Source organism: Engystomops pustulosus, chromosome 6, assembly GCF_040894005.1.
Source record: "Engystomops pustulosus chromosome 6, aEngPut4.maternal, whole genome shotgun sequence".
NCBI classification, from domain to species: domain Eukaryota; kingdom Metazoa; phylum Chordata; class Amphibia; order Anura; family Leptodactylidae; genus Engystomops; species Engystomops pustulosus.
Genome location: NC_092416.1, coordinates 9,793,465 through 9,807,778, shown reverse-complemented (window position 1 = coordinate 9,807,778; position 14,314 = coordinate 9,793,465). Strand labels below are relative to the sequence as shown.

The 14,314-nt window shown below is 43.2% G+C and overlaps 1 protein-coding gene across 1 annotated transcript in view; it reads right to left on the bottom strand.

Moving 5' to 3' along the window:
• Window positions 1–1,513: 1,513 nt before the first annotated feature.
• LOC140065365 (C3a anaphylatoxin chemotactic receptor-like) overlaps window positions 1,514–14,314 on the bottom strand; it is a 35,730-nt gene continuing 22,929 nt past the window's right edge. The window contains exons 3-4 of the mRNA XM_072112959.1: window positions 7,842–7,897; window positions 1,514–2,492 (exon numbers count right to left, since the gene is read on the bottom strand). Coding sequence (XP_071969060.1) covers window positions 1,514–2,492; window positions 7,842–7,888 — 1,026 coding nt within the window. The 5' untranslated portion in view covers window positions 7,889–7,897. The remainder of the gene's footprint in view (window positions 2,493–7,841; window positions 7,898–14,314) is intronic.

The window sequence follows — 14,314 nt, the reverse complement described above, 5'->3', positions numbered from 1 at the left end:
TCTATAACTGGTATCAGAGGGTAGCCTCTATAGACGAGCAGCCTTGAGTGTGCGCTCTGTGCATGCACAGATCAATCGGCTTTGCGGACGTGTGTGTATAGCTCCAGTGAGCTGTGTGCTGGAGATAGGGCAGGATTGCTACATAGAGGCTATTGCCCGAGGAGTTTTGCTCCACATTTCAGCAACTCCACGCCCCGCTAGCCTCTTCATGTAATTTGCATATATACAAGATATTCTTTTATCAGGATATCGGCTGCTGAAGATTTTGAAATAAAAAGTACAGGACTTATCCCGAATAAAAGAACCTGCCATTGGATCTACCTTTTTAGGTAGATCCGTGAAGGTACATTTTTTTTTAAATGTTCAATTTATTGAAATATTTAAGAAAATCCAAACAATCCTTTATTGCCATTTTAGAAACCTCAACACATTTAAATAGAAAATAATCAAAGGGTCTTACAGTTGTCAAAATGATATAATACATAATGTAAAAAAATGACATCTTACCCAGCCCCGAAGACTGAAGTTTGAAACAGGTACGAGTGTTAGAATATGAATATGCAAGACATTGTAGTAGTAGGATAAAACAAAGCTATAAAGACACAGCTTGAGACCCTAGGGAGGAGGAAGAAGCCATTAGAAGAGCGGGCACTGTCATGTTATTGCCGGGTCTGTAGGGGTTAATCAGAGTTGCTGGGTCTAATCACAACAAGTCCAGCTCTGATCAAACATCTGCCCCATGGGGTTATTTTCCCCCAGTATCTGGGGCTCTTATAGTTGCCCTAGTTACAAAGTAAAACTTGTAAGGGAACCCACTAGGGTTCTTTTATGACCTCATGGGGGACATATAAATTAAAACGTACACACAAACACAAAATAGTAATTAATATTTAAAAACACACATTCCCAAGAAATTACAAAAAAAAACCCTTGCTACTCTATAAAAAACATGTGCCCAAGACTTTACATGTCAACACGACGGTCACGAAATAGAGAATTCATTTATAATGTTCATTTTGAGTTAATTTGAAAATCAAAAAAATCTTTATATTTATATACTGTACGTTACTTTGGTTCTACTTTTTGTAAATTTAAGCCCCCCAAAAAATAAAAATGAAAATATGTCCTTAAATGTTTTAACTTAGCCCAATGTGTCATGAAAAAACTCTGCAAAAAAAAATTTAAGATACCAAACACAACAAAATGTGGCCCTTAATTCACTAAATAAGAACATTTGTAAGAAATGTCTCTGTCATTGAAACCTTTTCTGGCCTGGTCATTGGAGGGTTAAAAATAACAAAAAACAGTATAAAAAGGTCAGTGTGCTTATTTTTCTATTTCACTGAATTCGGATATTTTGGGCTTCCCAGTATATTGCACAGAATGTTACAGGGAGCCCTGGGAGGGGCAGTTTGTCTCTCCTTTCCCCCCTCTGTAAAGCAAGACAGGAAATCATGGGGGTCTTTAATCATGGGGGATTAAGATGCTTCAACATAGGTAAAGGGAGTACACATTAAACATCTGTGTTGGGGGTAGGTTCACAATCCTCCCCTTCTCTGTTGGAGTCATCAGGATTTTCATCTAAAGCCCTTTCAACCCTGAAGGGGATGGATCTCAGGAAACCGTGTCTAAAATCTTGGCCCATAAAAACATAAATGATTGGGTTGATACAACTATTCAGAGAAGCCAGGCCGATAATAATAGTATTTACTATAAAGAATTGATATCTATTGGTATTTCTGTTAAAAGTAAGTGGCCAAATGTAATACGGAGCCCAACAGATGAAGAAACACAATATAACAGCGGTGATGATCCTGTAGGGTCTCTGAGATCTCTGGGGTCTCTTAGTTTTTCGAAGTTTAAGGAAAATGGTGACATAACTGGTGAAGATGATGAGGAAAGGGATCACAAACATTATAAATAACTTGATCAGGTAAACTGTCTTTCTGTAATAGAGTTTATAAGGGACTTCATAACACCATTCAGATAAATCATTTAATACAAACCAATGTATGGTAATTAATGAGCCCGAGATGAGAAAACTCATCACCCAGATAATTCCTGCAGTGATTCTCAGTAGTTTCTGTGTTCTGTGAACTTTAGCCCAAAATGGCCACATGACCGATACCCAGCGATCAACACTCATGGCCGTCAGGAGGAGGACACTGGCGCTCATGTTTATACTGAACACAATCATGCTAGAAATACAAGTAGCAAAAACACTAGAGGTGAACAAATAAAACAACATTACTAAGCGCAGAGGCAGAGAAGCGCAGCACAGGAAGTCCGCGATGGCCAGGTTGAGGAACCACACGGCACTGATTGTCTTCTTCATCCTGAATCCGGCAATCCAGATGACTAATCCATTCCCGATAATCCCCAGAATGAAAATGATGCTGAATAATGTAATAGATGTGACTCTTAAATATGGGCCATAGAAATAAAATAACAAATCTTCATTGCTCCATTCCTCGTGTTCTTCAGCCAATGACCTTAGAAGACAGAATAGGGGAGGAGTTAGGTTCAGGGGGAAATGATTGGTGTACTAGGTTAGAAGCAACATCTCAGGACCCAGAGGCTCGTTTTATCCCTCTTGTTGACTTGTTACACCTCTTGGTCGCAAACACAATAAAAATAAACGTTTGAAATATCATTTTTTCAATTTTCATATTCGCTAGAAACCTAAAAAGTTTACTTCCTTAATCTGCTCATCTTTCACACCTCAATACATGTTCCATACGGATCATAGAATTTTCTTGTGAAATCCTATCAATGTTTTGTATTTGCCTCTAAATCTCAGGTGTGATAGATATACACATGACCTACATCTTATTGTATGTCTGGTAGGTTTTTGATCCTCAAATGAATATGTGGTGAAATAGCTAAAAAAAATTTATTAGAAGAAGTGACCTTATTAACCCCTGAGCGGCTAATGACATACTAGTACATCCCAACTCCACTAAGGGAGTATGGAGAGCTCTCATGGGCTAAGATATTGCCATGCTAGCAGGTTGTTGCGGAAAACAACGGTACATCCACAATTGATGTTAACCCAATCACAGGTGGTAAACTTTTAACTATCGCTGGTAAAGCCTCAGATCTATAGCAAATTCTCCATATATTGCAGTACATTAGCAATGCAGTATATGGTGTCAGACTCCCTAGGGTTATAGTAACCTAGGGGATCTGAAATAGTTTATATTTGAAACAAAAAAGTTAGAATTTTTTTTATTATTATTATTATTTTATTACAAATCCTTTTCCCAAAACAAATAAAATCAAAAACATATCAAGTATCTCCACATCTTTTGGGCAGAAAAATTCTTGATCTTTCAAAATATGAAAATGATTATTTCCAGCGTTGAACCTCATAAAGCCCAAATCTCCAAATTGACATTTTTACCATTTTGCAATTTTTTATAAAATGTGATTAAAAGGCTACACAACCTGCTAATCGGTAGCAATGAAAGCATCATCTCATCTGCAAAAAATTATTAGCATACGAAAATGGCAAAATGAGCAATTTTTTTCGTACTGAAGGTTTAAAATTTTTAAAATGTATTAAAAGACTTTTATATCAATAAGGTTTTTATTGATCATGCACATTGTCACAGTTACACCCGCGATCCTCGGTACGGATTGAGGGTTGACCTCGTGCCTGCTGCCGTGGTCCCCACTCCCCCAGCCCTCACTTACCTCTCCTGGCTCTGGCCTGCACTCTGGCTCCCAGCGTGTAGGCCGCATGCTTCTTCCCTGCAGTCGTGTGCTCCCGTGTTACTGTGGTGATTCCCGTGTTCCTGCAATCCTGTGGCGGTCCTGGTGTCCTGTGGCGGTCCTGTCTGCCATCTGAGGTCCTGCCTGCCATCTGAGGTCCTGCCTGCCTGCCTTCCCTTGGTCCTGCCTGCTTTCCTGTGGTCCTGCCTGCCTTCCCGTGGTCCTGCCTGCCTTCCTGTGGTCCTGCCTGCCTTCCCGTGGTCCTGCCTGCCTTCCAGTGGTCCTGCCTGCCTGCCTTCCCGTGGTCCTGCCTGCCTTCCCGTGGTCCCTACCGTGGCTGCCACCGTGGGCCTAGTCACACCCGCGGAGCAACCTGGTGACTCCCTGCCGCAGCAAGACCATCCCGCTTTGCGGTGGGCTCTGGCGAAGACCAGGAGTTCACTTAGACTCCGCTCCCGGGTGAGTCTAAGGCTGTTATCTCCCCTCGGTGGTCCAGGGAGTCCACTGTCTATTCCCCTGAGACTGAGACTGTGACAGTAAGATCCGGCCATGGACTCCACCAAGGTCCTGTATCCTGCAAAAGCCATGGACTGTGTCAAGGATCCGTACCTGCTACTAAGTGACCTCCATAGCACCATCGCCCGGCAGTCCCAAGAGATTGCTGCCCAAAAGGAACTCTTGGACAAACTCGCTGCCACTCTTCGGATGATTGCCTCCCAGCAGCAGGCTCCCTTGACTCCTCCCATTTCTGGACCCGAAAATCTTTTGCCGGACAAATTTGATGGCGACCCCAAATTGTGCCGGAGATTTATTTCCCAGTGCTCGCAGCACCTTGAACTGTTATCCTCCCAGTACCCCACCGAACGCTCTAAGGTGGCGTTCATCTACGTCTGCTCTCTGGAGAGGCCCTGGCCTGGGCTACCCCTCTATTGGATAGTTGTGACCCAGACATGGTCTCCCATACCAAGTTCCTGGCAAAAATCCGGTCCAGGTTTCAACCACCTCAAGTTCGGGTCTCCCTCGCCTGTCCAGCTTGGTCCTGGTGTCCCCAATGTCTCCACTGCCTCCCAGAGCTGCTCCTGTGACTCTGCAGCTTCCCAGAGCTCCAGCGGTGCCCAAGCCTTCGCAGCTTCCCAGAGCTGCTCCATTGGCGCCCAGGCCTCCGCAGCTTCCTAGAGCTGCTCCAGCGGCGTCCAAGCTTCCGCAGCTTCCCAGAGCTGCTCCAGCGGTGCCCAGGCCTCTGCAGCTTCCCAGAGCTGCTCCAGCGGTGCCCAAGCCTCCGCAGCTTCCCAGAGCTGCTCCAGCAGTACCCAAGCCTTTGCAGCTTCCCAGAGCTGCTCCAGTGTCTCCGCAGCTTCCCGCAGCTGCTCCAGTGTCTCCGCAGCTTCAAGCAGCTGCTCCAGTGTCTCCGCAGCTTCAAGCAGCTGCTCCAGTGTCTCCGCAGCTTCCCAGAGCTACTCCAGCGGTACCCAAGCCTTTGCAGCTCCCCGCAGCTGCTGCAGTTGCTCTGCAGCTCCCCGCAGCTGCTCCAGTGGCTCTGCAGCTCCCCGCAGCTGCTCCAGTGGCTCTGCAGCTCCCCGCAGCTGCTCCAGTGGCTCCGTAGCTCCCCGCAGCTGTTCCAGTGGCTCCGCAGCTCCCCGCAGCTGCTCCAGAGGCTCCGCAGCTTGCCAGTGCTGCTTCAGAGGCTCTGCAGCTTGCCAGTGCTGCTCCAGAAGCTCCGCAGCTTGCCAGTGCTGCTCCGGAGACTCTGCAGCTTGCCATTGCTGCTCCAGAGACTCCGCAGCTTGCCAGTGCTGCTCCAGAGACTCCGCAGCTTACCAGTGCTGCTCCAGTGGTGCCCCAGCCTCCACAGCTTGCCAGTGTTGCTCCAGTGGCACCCCAGACTCCGCAGCTTGCCAGTGCTGCTCCAGTGGTGCCCCAGCCTCTGCAGCTTGCCAGTGCTGCTCCAGTGGCGCCCCAGACTTTGCAGCTTCCCACAGCTGCTCCGGCCTCCCCTGAGGCCACTCCAGAGTCTCCGCTGGCCTCCCCTGAGGCCGCTCCAGAGTCTCCGCCGGCCTCCCATGAGGCCGCTCCAGAGTCTCCGCCGGCCTCCCCTGAGGCCGCTCCAGAGTCTCCGCCGGCCTCCCCTGAGGCCGCTCCAGAGTCTCCGCCGGCCTCCCCTGAGGCCGCTCCAGAGTCTCCGCCGGCCTCCCCTGAGGCCGCTCCAGAGTCTCCGCCGGCCTCCCCTGAGGCCGCTCCAGAATCTCCACCGGCCTCCCATGAGGCCGCTCAAGAGTCTCCACTGGCCTCCCCTGAAGCCGCTCCAGAGTCTCCACCGGCCTCCCCTGAGGCTGCTCCGGTGTGCCTAGAGCCGACCCAGCCTGCGGCTTCCCAAGTCTTCCTGGTGCCTTCTCTCCTCCTAATGTGTCTCATCACCAAGAAGAATTGGAGGAGGCGAAGAAAGAAGAACAGCGGGATGAAGAAGAAGAGAAGAGGGGCCCTAAGGGGGTGGGGGGGTACTGTCACGGTTACACCCGCGATCCTCGGTACGGATTGAGGGTGCACCCGTGCCTGCTGCCGCGGTCCCCGCTCCCCCAGCCCTCACTTACCTCTAATGGCTCTGGCCTGCTTCTTCCCTGCAGTCGTGCACTCCCGACACTAGGGGGGGAGCGCGCGGACTTCTCCCAGCCTTAAAGGGCCAGCGTCCTCCTTATTGGCTCTGGCATTCCTGGCTCGGCTATATAGCCTGGCGACTCTTAGCATCCCCTGCCGAATCTTCATGTCCTGTTACTGGTGATTCTCGTGTTCCTTCAATCCTGTGGCGGTCCTGGTGTCCTGTGGCGGTCCTGCCTGCCATCCGAGGTCCTGCCTGTCATCCGAGGTCCTGCCTGCCTTCCCATGGTCCTTCCTGCCTTCCCGTGGTCCTGCCTGCCTCCCGTGGTCCTGCCTGCCTTCCCGTGGTCCTCTCTGCCTGCTTTCCGTGGTCCTGCCTGCCTGCCTTCCCGTGGTCCCCGTGTCCCTACTTTGGCTACCACCGCTGGCCTAGTCGCACCTGCAGAGTGACCTGGTGACTCCCCGCCGCAGCAAGACCATCCCGCTTTGCGGAGGGCTCTGGCGAAGACCAGGAGTTCACTTAGACTCCGCTCCCGGGTGCGGCTAAGGTTGTTATCTCCCGCGGTGGTCCAGGGAGTCCACTGTCTATTCCCCTGAGACTGAGACTGTGACACACATTCACAAATTAACAGGCATCTAAGAGTATTCCAAACCCAGTATGTGATACAGGTCTTATATACGGTGACAGGGGTATTGAGTACATAGTGATGTAAATGGTTTACAATGAGTGGAAACATAGAATAACGAGCTAAAACATGTTCAACCTTCAGGAGCCTAACCCGGCCTTCTGTAACGCTTTGAACAAACCAGGCAGAGAGGAGGGGAAAAAAGAAATAGGGGTAAAGACAAGACAGGAACTGGAAAAGCCGGGGAGGGTAAGTGAGTGACATCAGTAGTCAGCCAGGGGCTCATGTCGGGTGAGGAGCGAAAAGTGACCCAGGGAAGCCAAGTCTTGTGTAATGTCTCAAATTTACCCAAATCGCTAGCCCTTTTAATAGACCTCGTTTTATTCGTTTTTTGGCTTTGTAGCCTTCGGCTGAGGTTACCTGTTTTTGTGCATAGATATTATTGTATATGTGCATATGTGTTCACTGCTCCTGCCAGCTCCAGCAGTTCAGAGCTGAGGTGCCAAATGTCTGCTAGCAAACAAGGGGGGGGGCAGCAGTAATGGATGGTGGCACAGGGGGTGGTAAGTACTTGTTTTTTTAAAGGCTCCCCCAGCCCACCTATAGAATTTTGATGAAAGCTGGAGAACCCCTTTAATGTCGCAGCCATGTGATGGAGGCTGGAGGTTCTAGTCCGTGACAGTCAGGTTTCTTTATTTCTATTTAACATTTTTAAAGAGTATAAGATGCAATGAATGACGCTGCCCTAAAGAAGCAATAATTTGAATTAAAATACAAATTAATGGTTTTTTGTCATGGTGAATCTTCCCCATTTTTTCTCAAAATTGTTCACAAGTTTTGCTTGATTATCACAGACAGACAAGCATCATATTGAAGTAATTGATACAGAATAAAGGAATATAAACCTACCGATTATAATCCGGTGTTGAGGTCAAGTTATAACCAGCAGGATCCATTCTCTGTAACTATAGAAATGAAAACAAAATGAATTATAAATATAATAACCGGGTGTTATGTAGTTTCCTCATAACGATAGTGCGGTAGGGGGTTGGGGGTCACCACATTGTACACTTTATATTGTTTATCTATCATTCGGAGATATGGCTGAGCTTTTATAGGCTAGAGAAAAGAATCAGTAAAATACATTGGCTCCGTATCCCAAAAACATCCGGGGACCCGAAAAGCTTCTAGCACTTCGTGTACAGAACTTGTCCCAAACCTGAATTCTCTTCTAATTCTACACTCAATACAAATAATGTTCTTGTAGAAATATAATCCAATTCAATTGATAATGAACTTTTTTTATGCTGTTACATAAACTATTATAATTGTTTGATACAACTGCAGATTTCTTTTACGTTTCAATATTTGAATTCTAATAATTTAGGTATTTTATTTATGTTGCATTTTAGATATAAAATTTGAATGAAAAAAAAAAGCCAAATACATGATCACATATTGTAATTCCTGATTTTTGGTCCAATATTTTGTGTATTACTTTACCTTTCCTTTGTTTTCCTCCAGGATTTCCTCCCGTTGGTCAGTGAGTGCAGATGATCTTCTGGATATATCCAGGACCCTTGCTATTATCTATATACTGTATATACTGTAACATCTCTAACCCAACCCACCCAACACTTCTACTAAGTGCATAAAATTATCACAGGAAACAATCATTATTTGTGTTCATGATTTATTTAGTTAATACAACATTATCCAAGTTATTATACAGAAAAAATGCTCTTAAAATATTTATTTTTTAAACACATTATAAGTTATTTCTTAAAACTTTAAAGTGCATAAAAGGGTAAAATCTTAAAGAGTAAAACTTCTTGGTGCCAGGGCTGCACATCCTGGTGATAACGTCCTCACACTCAGATCCCTACTGGCTGCTAGGGTTATGGCAGCACAGAGCATGAAGCCCGGTAGGAGGCAGTTGCTGCTGCTTCTTATGGAGTTTTCCTGCAGAATCGGCGCACCTGTTCAGCAAACAGCAATTGTCTTTTCAGCAAACACCATCTCTGTGCAGTCTATGGGATGAGGCCTATATACGACCCGATTCCATGCGCTTCGCATGTTCTTGATGTATCTAGTGTCTTCTGGTCCCACTATCTTCCACAACCCTTCTATTTTTCAGGGGGTATTAGTGACAATTGCACCCTCTTGGGGTTGAAATGGGGAGAGTGGGTAGAAGAAAAGTACTGGTGGCCACTCCCTTGAACACCTAGGGTTTTGTTGCCTAGGAAGATGTGCTATTACTCTCTAGTAGCCATGATCTTTGGGAAGGGGGGTGGGTGCTCTTGGTGTTCTGGGCTGAAGGTGTGGATGAGGGTTGAACCATTCTGGGATTCTGCAGTTGAAACAAAGAGCTCCATGCTGCTCCAATGGCCTTGTTGCTGCAGGACAGGAGCTTATAAGGAAAGTGACCTATGGACCAGTGGTCTACTCCACAACCATTTATGGTCCCCTACAGTGGGAACCAAAAATGAATGGTTAAAGGAAGAACCTTAATTAAATGGGGTATATTGCAAGCTGCTCAATATATGTGATTAGAGATGAGCTGACCCGATATTTCCATTTAGGTTCAGGTTCAGCTTGCTCAACGCTGAAATATGCCCACCCCTGGATAATTATAAACATGGCAAGCTGTCAATGAATATGGGCAATATATATTCTTGGATGGTATTCTTGAAGGATTATGGTGTGTGCTTTCCTTTGTTTATATCCCCCCACCGTATTCCCAAGATATCATACATAAATTTGTTGTCTTTATGGAAAAATGTAAAGATTGTCCCCTCCTGTCCTGTGGCGATTATACCTGTGTAATGAATGCAGAAATAGACAGAGTTTCCATTGGACAAAAGGGGAAGGTAAGAGGGGATACAGCACGTAAAAAAATTGTCATGAGATTGGCTTAATAGGCGCCTGTTTCGAGAGAATCAGTAGTATGAAATATTAACCAAATACTATCTCAGATCATTACATAGTTACTGTTGACTTAAGGACGGGACGAGATAGGGAGGCCCTCACTATTCCCTTCAGAGTGAATGCATACTGGTTAACCATATTAAATGATGATAAAAAAATTATGGAAGAGATCACTTTGTTTTGGAATGAGAATAAAGCACATTCAGAGTGGGACCCACTAAAAGCATTTATACGTGGTCACTTATACTATAAGATCCACTGGTGTAAGAAACAGAGACGTAAAGAAGGGGAAGAGCTTAAAAATAATATAAATAAGTGTAGGTCAAATTTCAATACAGACATTAGTGAAAAGTCCTTTGAAGAGTTAAATAAAGCACATACAAAGTATAATCTCTTTTTATATAACAAAGCTCAGCACACAGCTTGTTTTATAGGGTGTAAAAGATTTAATGAAGGTGGTAAACCCGTGAAAACCCTTGCAAAAATTATAAAAAGTCAAGATCCAAATATAGGTATAAACTCCATAAGAACCATGACAGGGAAGATCACAGGGAATAGATCTGATATTAAAAAGCAATTTGTTAAATTCTTTTCAAACTTATATACCGCAAATACATCCATGAATTTGATGAATATTAGGGAATATCTGAAGAAAACTAAAATGGTGGATTTAAAGAGGGAACAAAGAGATACTTTAGATAAAGCTATTTCAGTGGAGGAATTAAAAGAGTGAAAAAATTCCAATATCCAGCCTTGTCAGGAGTCACTCATAATCTTTATTTAGGCAAATAGTAAAATTCCACTGCAGATAGTCTTGGCCAACGCGTTTCAAACGGACTGGCTGTTCTTAGTCATGGCTTTTTATGTTTAATCAAACAAATAAAACAGTTCCATTAGTTATGCAAATGTTGAAGGAATTTGGTTCCCTTTCTGGACTTGAGGTGAATTGGATAAAATCAACAAAATTGCTTTTAGATAATTTCAACTTCAACAATATAGGGGGGTTTGAAAGGGATGAGAAGTGATGAGGACATTGAATATCTTGGTATCAAAGTATCTTCTGACCCTAACGTATATGTGGAAAAAATCCTGGTACCATTGATTCAACGGATAAGGAAAAAAAAATCTAAATTTGGATGAAGCTCCCAATATCTCAGGTTGATAGGATGGCCCTCATAAAAATGATTATTTTGCCCCAAATATTATATATTATCACGGTATTGCCAATTTGGAACAAATTTTTAAGCTCATAGAAATATTATTAAATGAGTTGATCTGGGGAAGGAAAAGAGTTCGGATCAAGTATGGATTCCTTTGTAAGCGGAGAGGGACAGGGGGAATGGTATTACCAGATTTTTTTGGGATACTTTGCTGCTGCCATGTTGCTGTTTTTGGTAGTGGGAGACAATGCTTTAATTATTAGGGCAATAGCACAAAAAGTGGAGTTAGACACTGAGGATGGTTTAGTTTTGTTAGAATCCGGTCTATTGGGGTCACCAATTCTTGCACGCATTCCAATATGTAAGAGTTTTGATAAAATTTGGAAGTGGTTTAAAAATAAATTTGCAATTAATAGTGGCACGACGTACACGAGGTTATGGCCACATTTTTACCTACAGGAATTAACACAATTTCACGGATCTAAATTCTGGCAGGACAGAGGGAAAATCTTGTTGCACAAATATTTATTGAGGGCAGATTGATGCCATTTTCACTGTTAAAAGAAATATTTGTTATAGAGGATAAGTCTTATTTTCAATATCTTCGGTTGACATAAAGGGTTAACACGATTAAAGGGAAAGGAGTGAAAAAATATACAGAATTAGAGGTTTTGGAGAAACTAAAGGGTGCAAGTAGAACCCTATCCAAAATCTATAAACTTTCATCTCATGATATAATGGGAAATGTGTAACATGGCAGCAAGATAAAGTGGTGCAAGGAGATAGGGACATTAATAGAATTTCAATGGACTTAAATTTTTCAAAATGTCAAACATTCAACAGTTTCAGAAGCTTATAAGCTAATGCAATTGAAAGTAATTTATAGATTGTATTATTCCCCTAAATTGATTATTTTTTTCAAACCTTCTAACAGTGTTAAGTGTCTTAAATGTGATCTTAGTAATGCTGACTTTTTCCATATGGTCTGGAACTGTAAACATGTGATCACATTTTGGGAATTGGTCCATACTGAGATATGTAAGACTGTGAGTTTGGCTATCCCTAATACATCAGAGGTATTGGCTTTAGGAAATATCGGGGAATTGATAGGCCCTGGTTACAAAAAACAGGATTTCTACTACATTATATGTGTCCAGATACCTATTGATATTAGGGTGGAAATCCCATAGAGCTCCATCGATAAATTAATAGGGGATTCAACTGGAGAAATTAAAAAATTTTGATAAAATTAAATTGTGGCATAAGAAATGGTTGGTAGAGGAGTGGAAAGGGGGAAAGAAAGAAAGGGGTAAGATTGAAAAAAAGAGAAAATAAAAAAATGTTGGGTTTTTTTGTTTCTTTTTGTTTGTTTTTATTTTGTTTTGGGTTTTTTTTTCTTCTTTTTCTCTGACCAGGGAGGGGTGGAATGGTGGTAGGACAGGGGTGGTTTAAGGATATATATTGGTTGATGTTTAATGCCATCCTATTTAATATTTACAATGTGAAACATTTTAAAAAAATTACTAGAGAAATTAAAAAAAAAACAACAACGGGATATTATATAACTTTATCATCATGGCAGTGCAGTAGATGACAAAAAATGTTTCTGTACATCTATGCTGCAGAGGATGAGTGTTATGTATTTAAGCGTCTTTATACTATCCTGGATCCTTACAGGAGATGAGAATTCTGGGTTGTAGTACAAATGCTATCATAGACGACCAATAAAGTAAAATAATATAGTATCTTTTTTCAGGTGACAAGTCCAAAATAGGTGATAGCTCTCTGCTACATGGATCCTAAACGTGGACTAGTATGATATTAAACAAGCAAAAGAAGGATAAGATCCGGCACCGGGAGATCCACTTTTTGGTTAAAATGTTTCTATTGTTTGTATTTTATTTGTAGTGATCCATAAAATATCTCCACAATTGCCATTTTTTGTTAAGGACATAAAACACTTTGGAATGATCTTTTATATTGCTGATTATCATTTGTGTAGATATTTTATGGATGACTACAAATAAAATACCAACAAAAGAAACATTTTAACCAAGAAAGTGAATCTCCCGATGCTGGGTGTCAACCTTGTTTTACGCTCCACCAGCAAAGACTTGTGTAACTTTCATATATAGTTTATATAAATGTTGTGTTCTTGGATCCTCTAGTACAGTGGTGGTGAACCTATGGTATGGGTGCCAAAGGTGGCACTCCGAGTCCTCTATGTGGGCACCCAGACCGTCACCCCAGCACAGGGTTCAACAGACAGGACTCAAGACCTCCTCCTGAAGTCCCAGGCAGCTCATGATATTCTGTGCTAGCTACTTTAAGGCAACACTTCCCAGGCTTTCTGGGACTGCTGGAGGAAAGAGAAAGTATGGATAGAGCTGAATTACCACAGGAACATCTCCCATAGGCCCGGAGATTCAATTTTTCAGGGGACCTTGGAGGGAAGCTACAATAATAATCTGTATTTCTCCTTCCACCAGTGGATTGGTGTCCTCTGGACACACAGATGATTGAAATCTGTGACGGCACTTTGCAAAAAGATTCATGGGTTACAGTTGTAGTTTGGGCTTTCGGCCTGTAAAAGGTTTGTCACCACTGCTCTAGTAGATGCTTTTGTAGAATATAATTATTAACCTACAAAAGGACTTTATATAACATAAACAGCAAAACAAAAGAATAATGAAATTATCTTTTACTTGAAAACTTCACACATTGACCCAATGCACATGCAAGTTCAAATGTGCAAATCTTAGAGGATATTCTGATTATAATACATTTTACCCACAATGAGCTGTCCCGCCATTTGTTTTCAGACATGCAACCCGCAAGTATTACTCGATTGCCAGCCGAACAGCCAATCTGGCAATTTGACGCGCCTAGCAACCAGCCATGGCTATGATTGGTCTGGGGACAAGCAATGATCCAGGACTATGATTGCCGATAGGTACAGCTCTGACCAACCAAATCCATGGCTAGATGCTAGGGGTGTCAATTTCCTGAGTGCCTGTTCCAAGGTCTGATCTTGGGGTTCCCCTTCCTTGGAATCTCTCTGTCATTTCCCTTGATTGTTAAACACAATACGAGATACATTTGTTTCACATGTGAAGGAATTGTTATTTTGTTATTCCCCATGTCAAAAAAAAAAGATTATACTGTAGATTATTGTGTCATGATAGACATAATAAAGAGATAGATTGTGTTTTTATATGTTTTTCCTATATTTTTTAACTTTCCTTTGCCCTGCATCATGATTTTCTTCCATTTCTGTCTATATCCAGGGCCCTG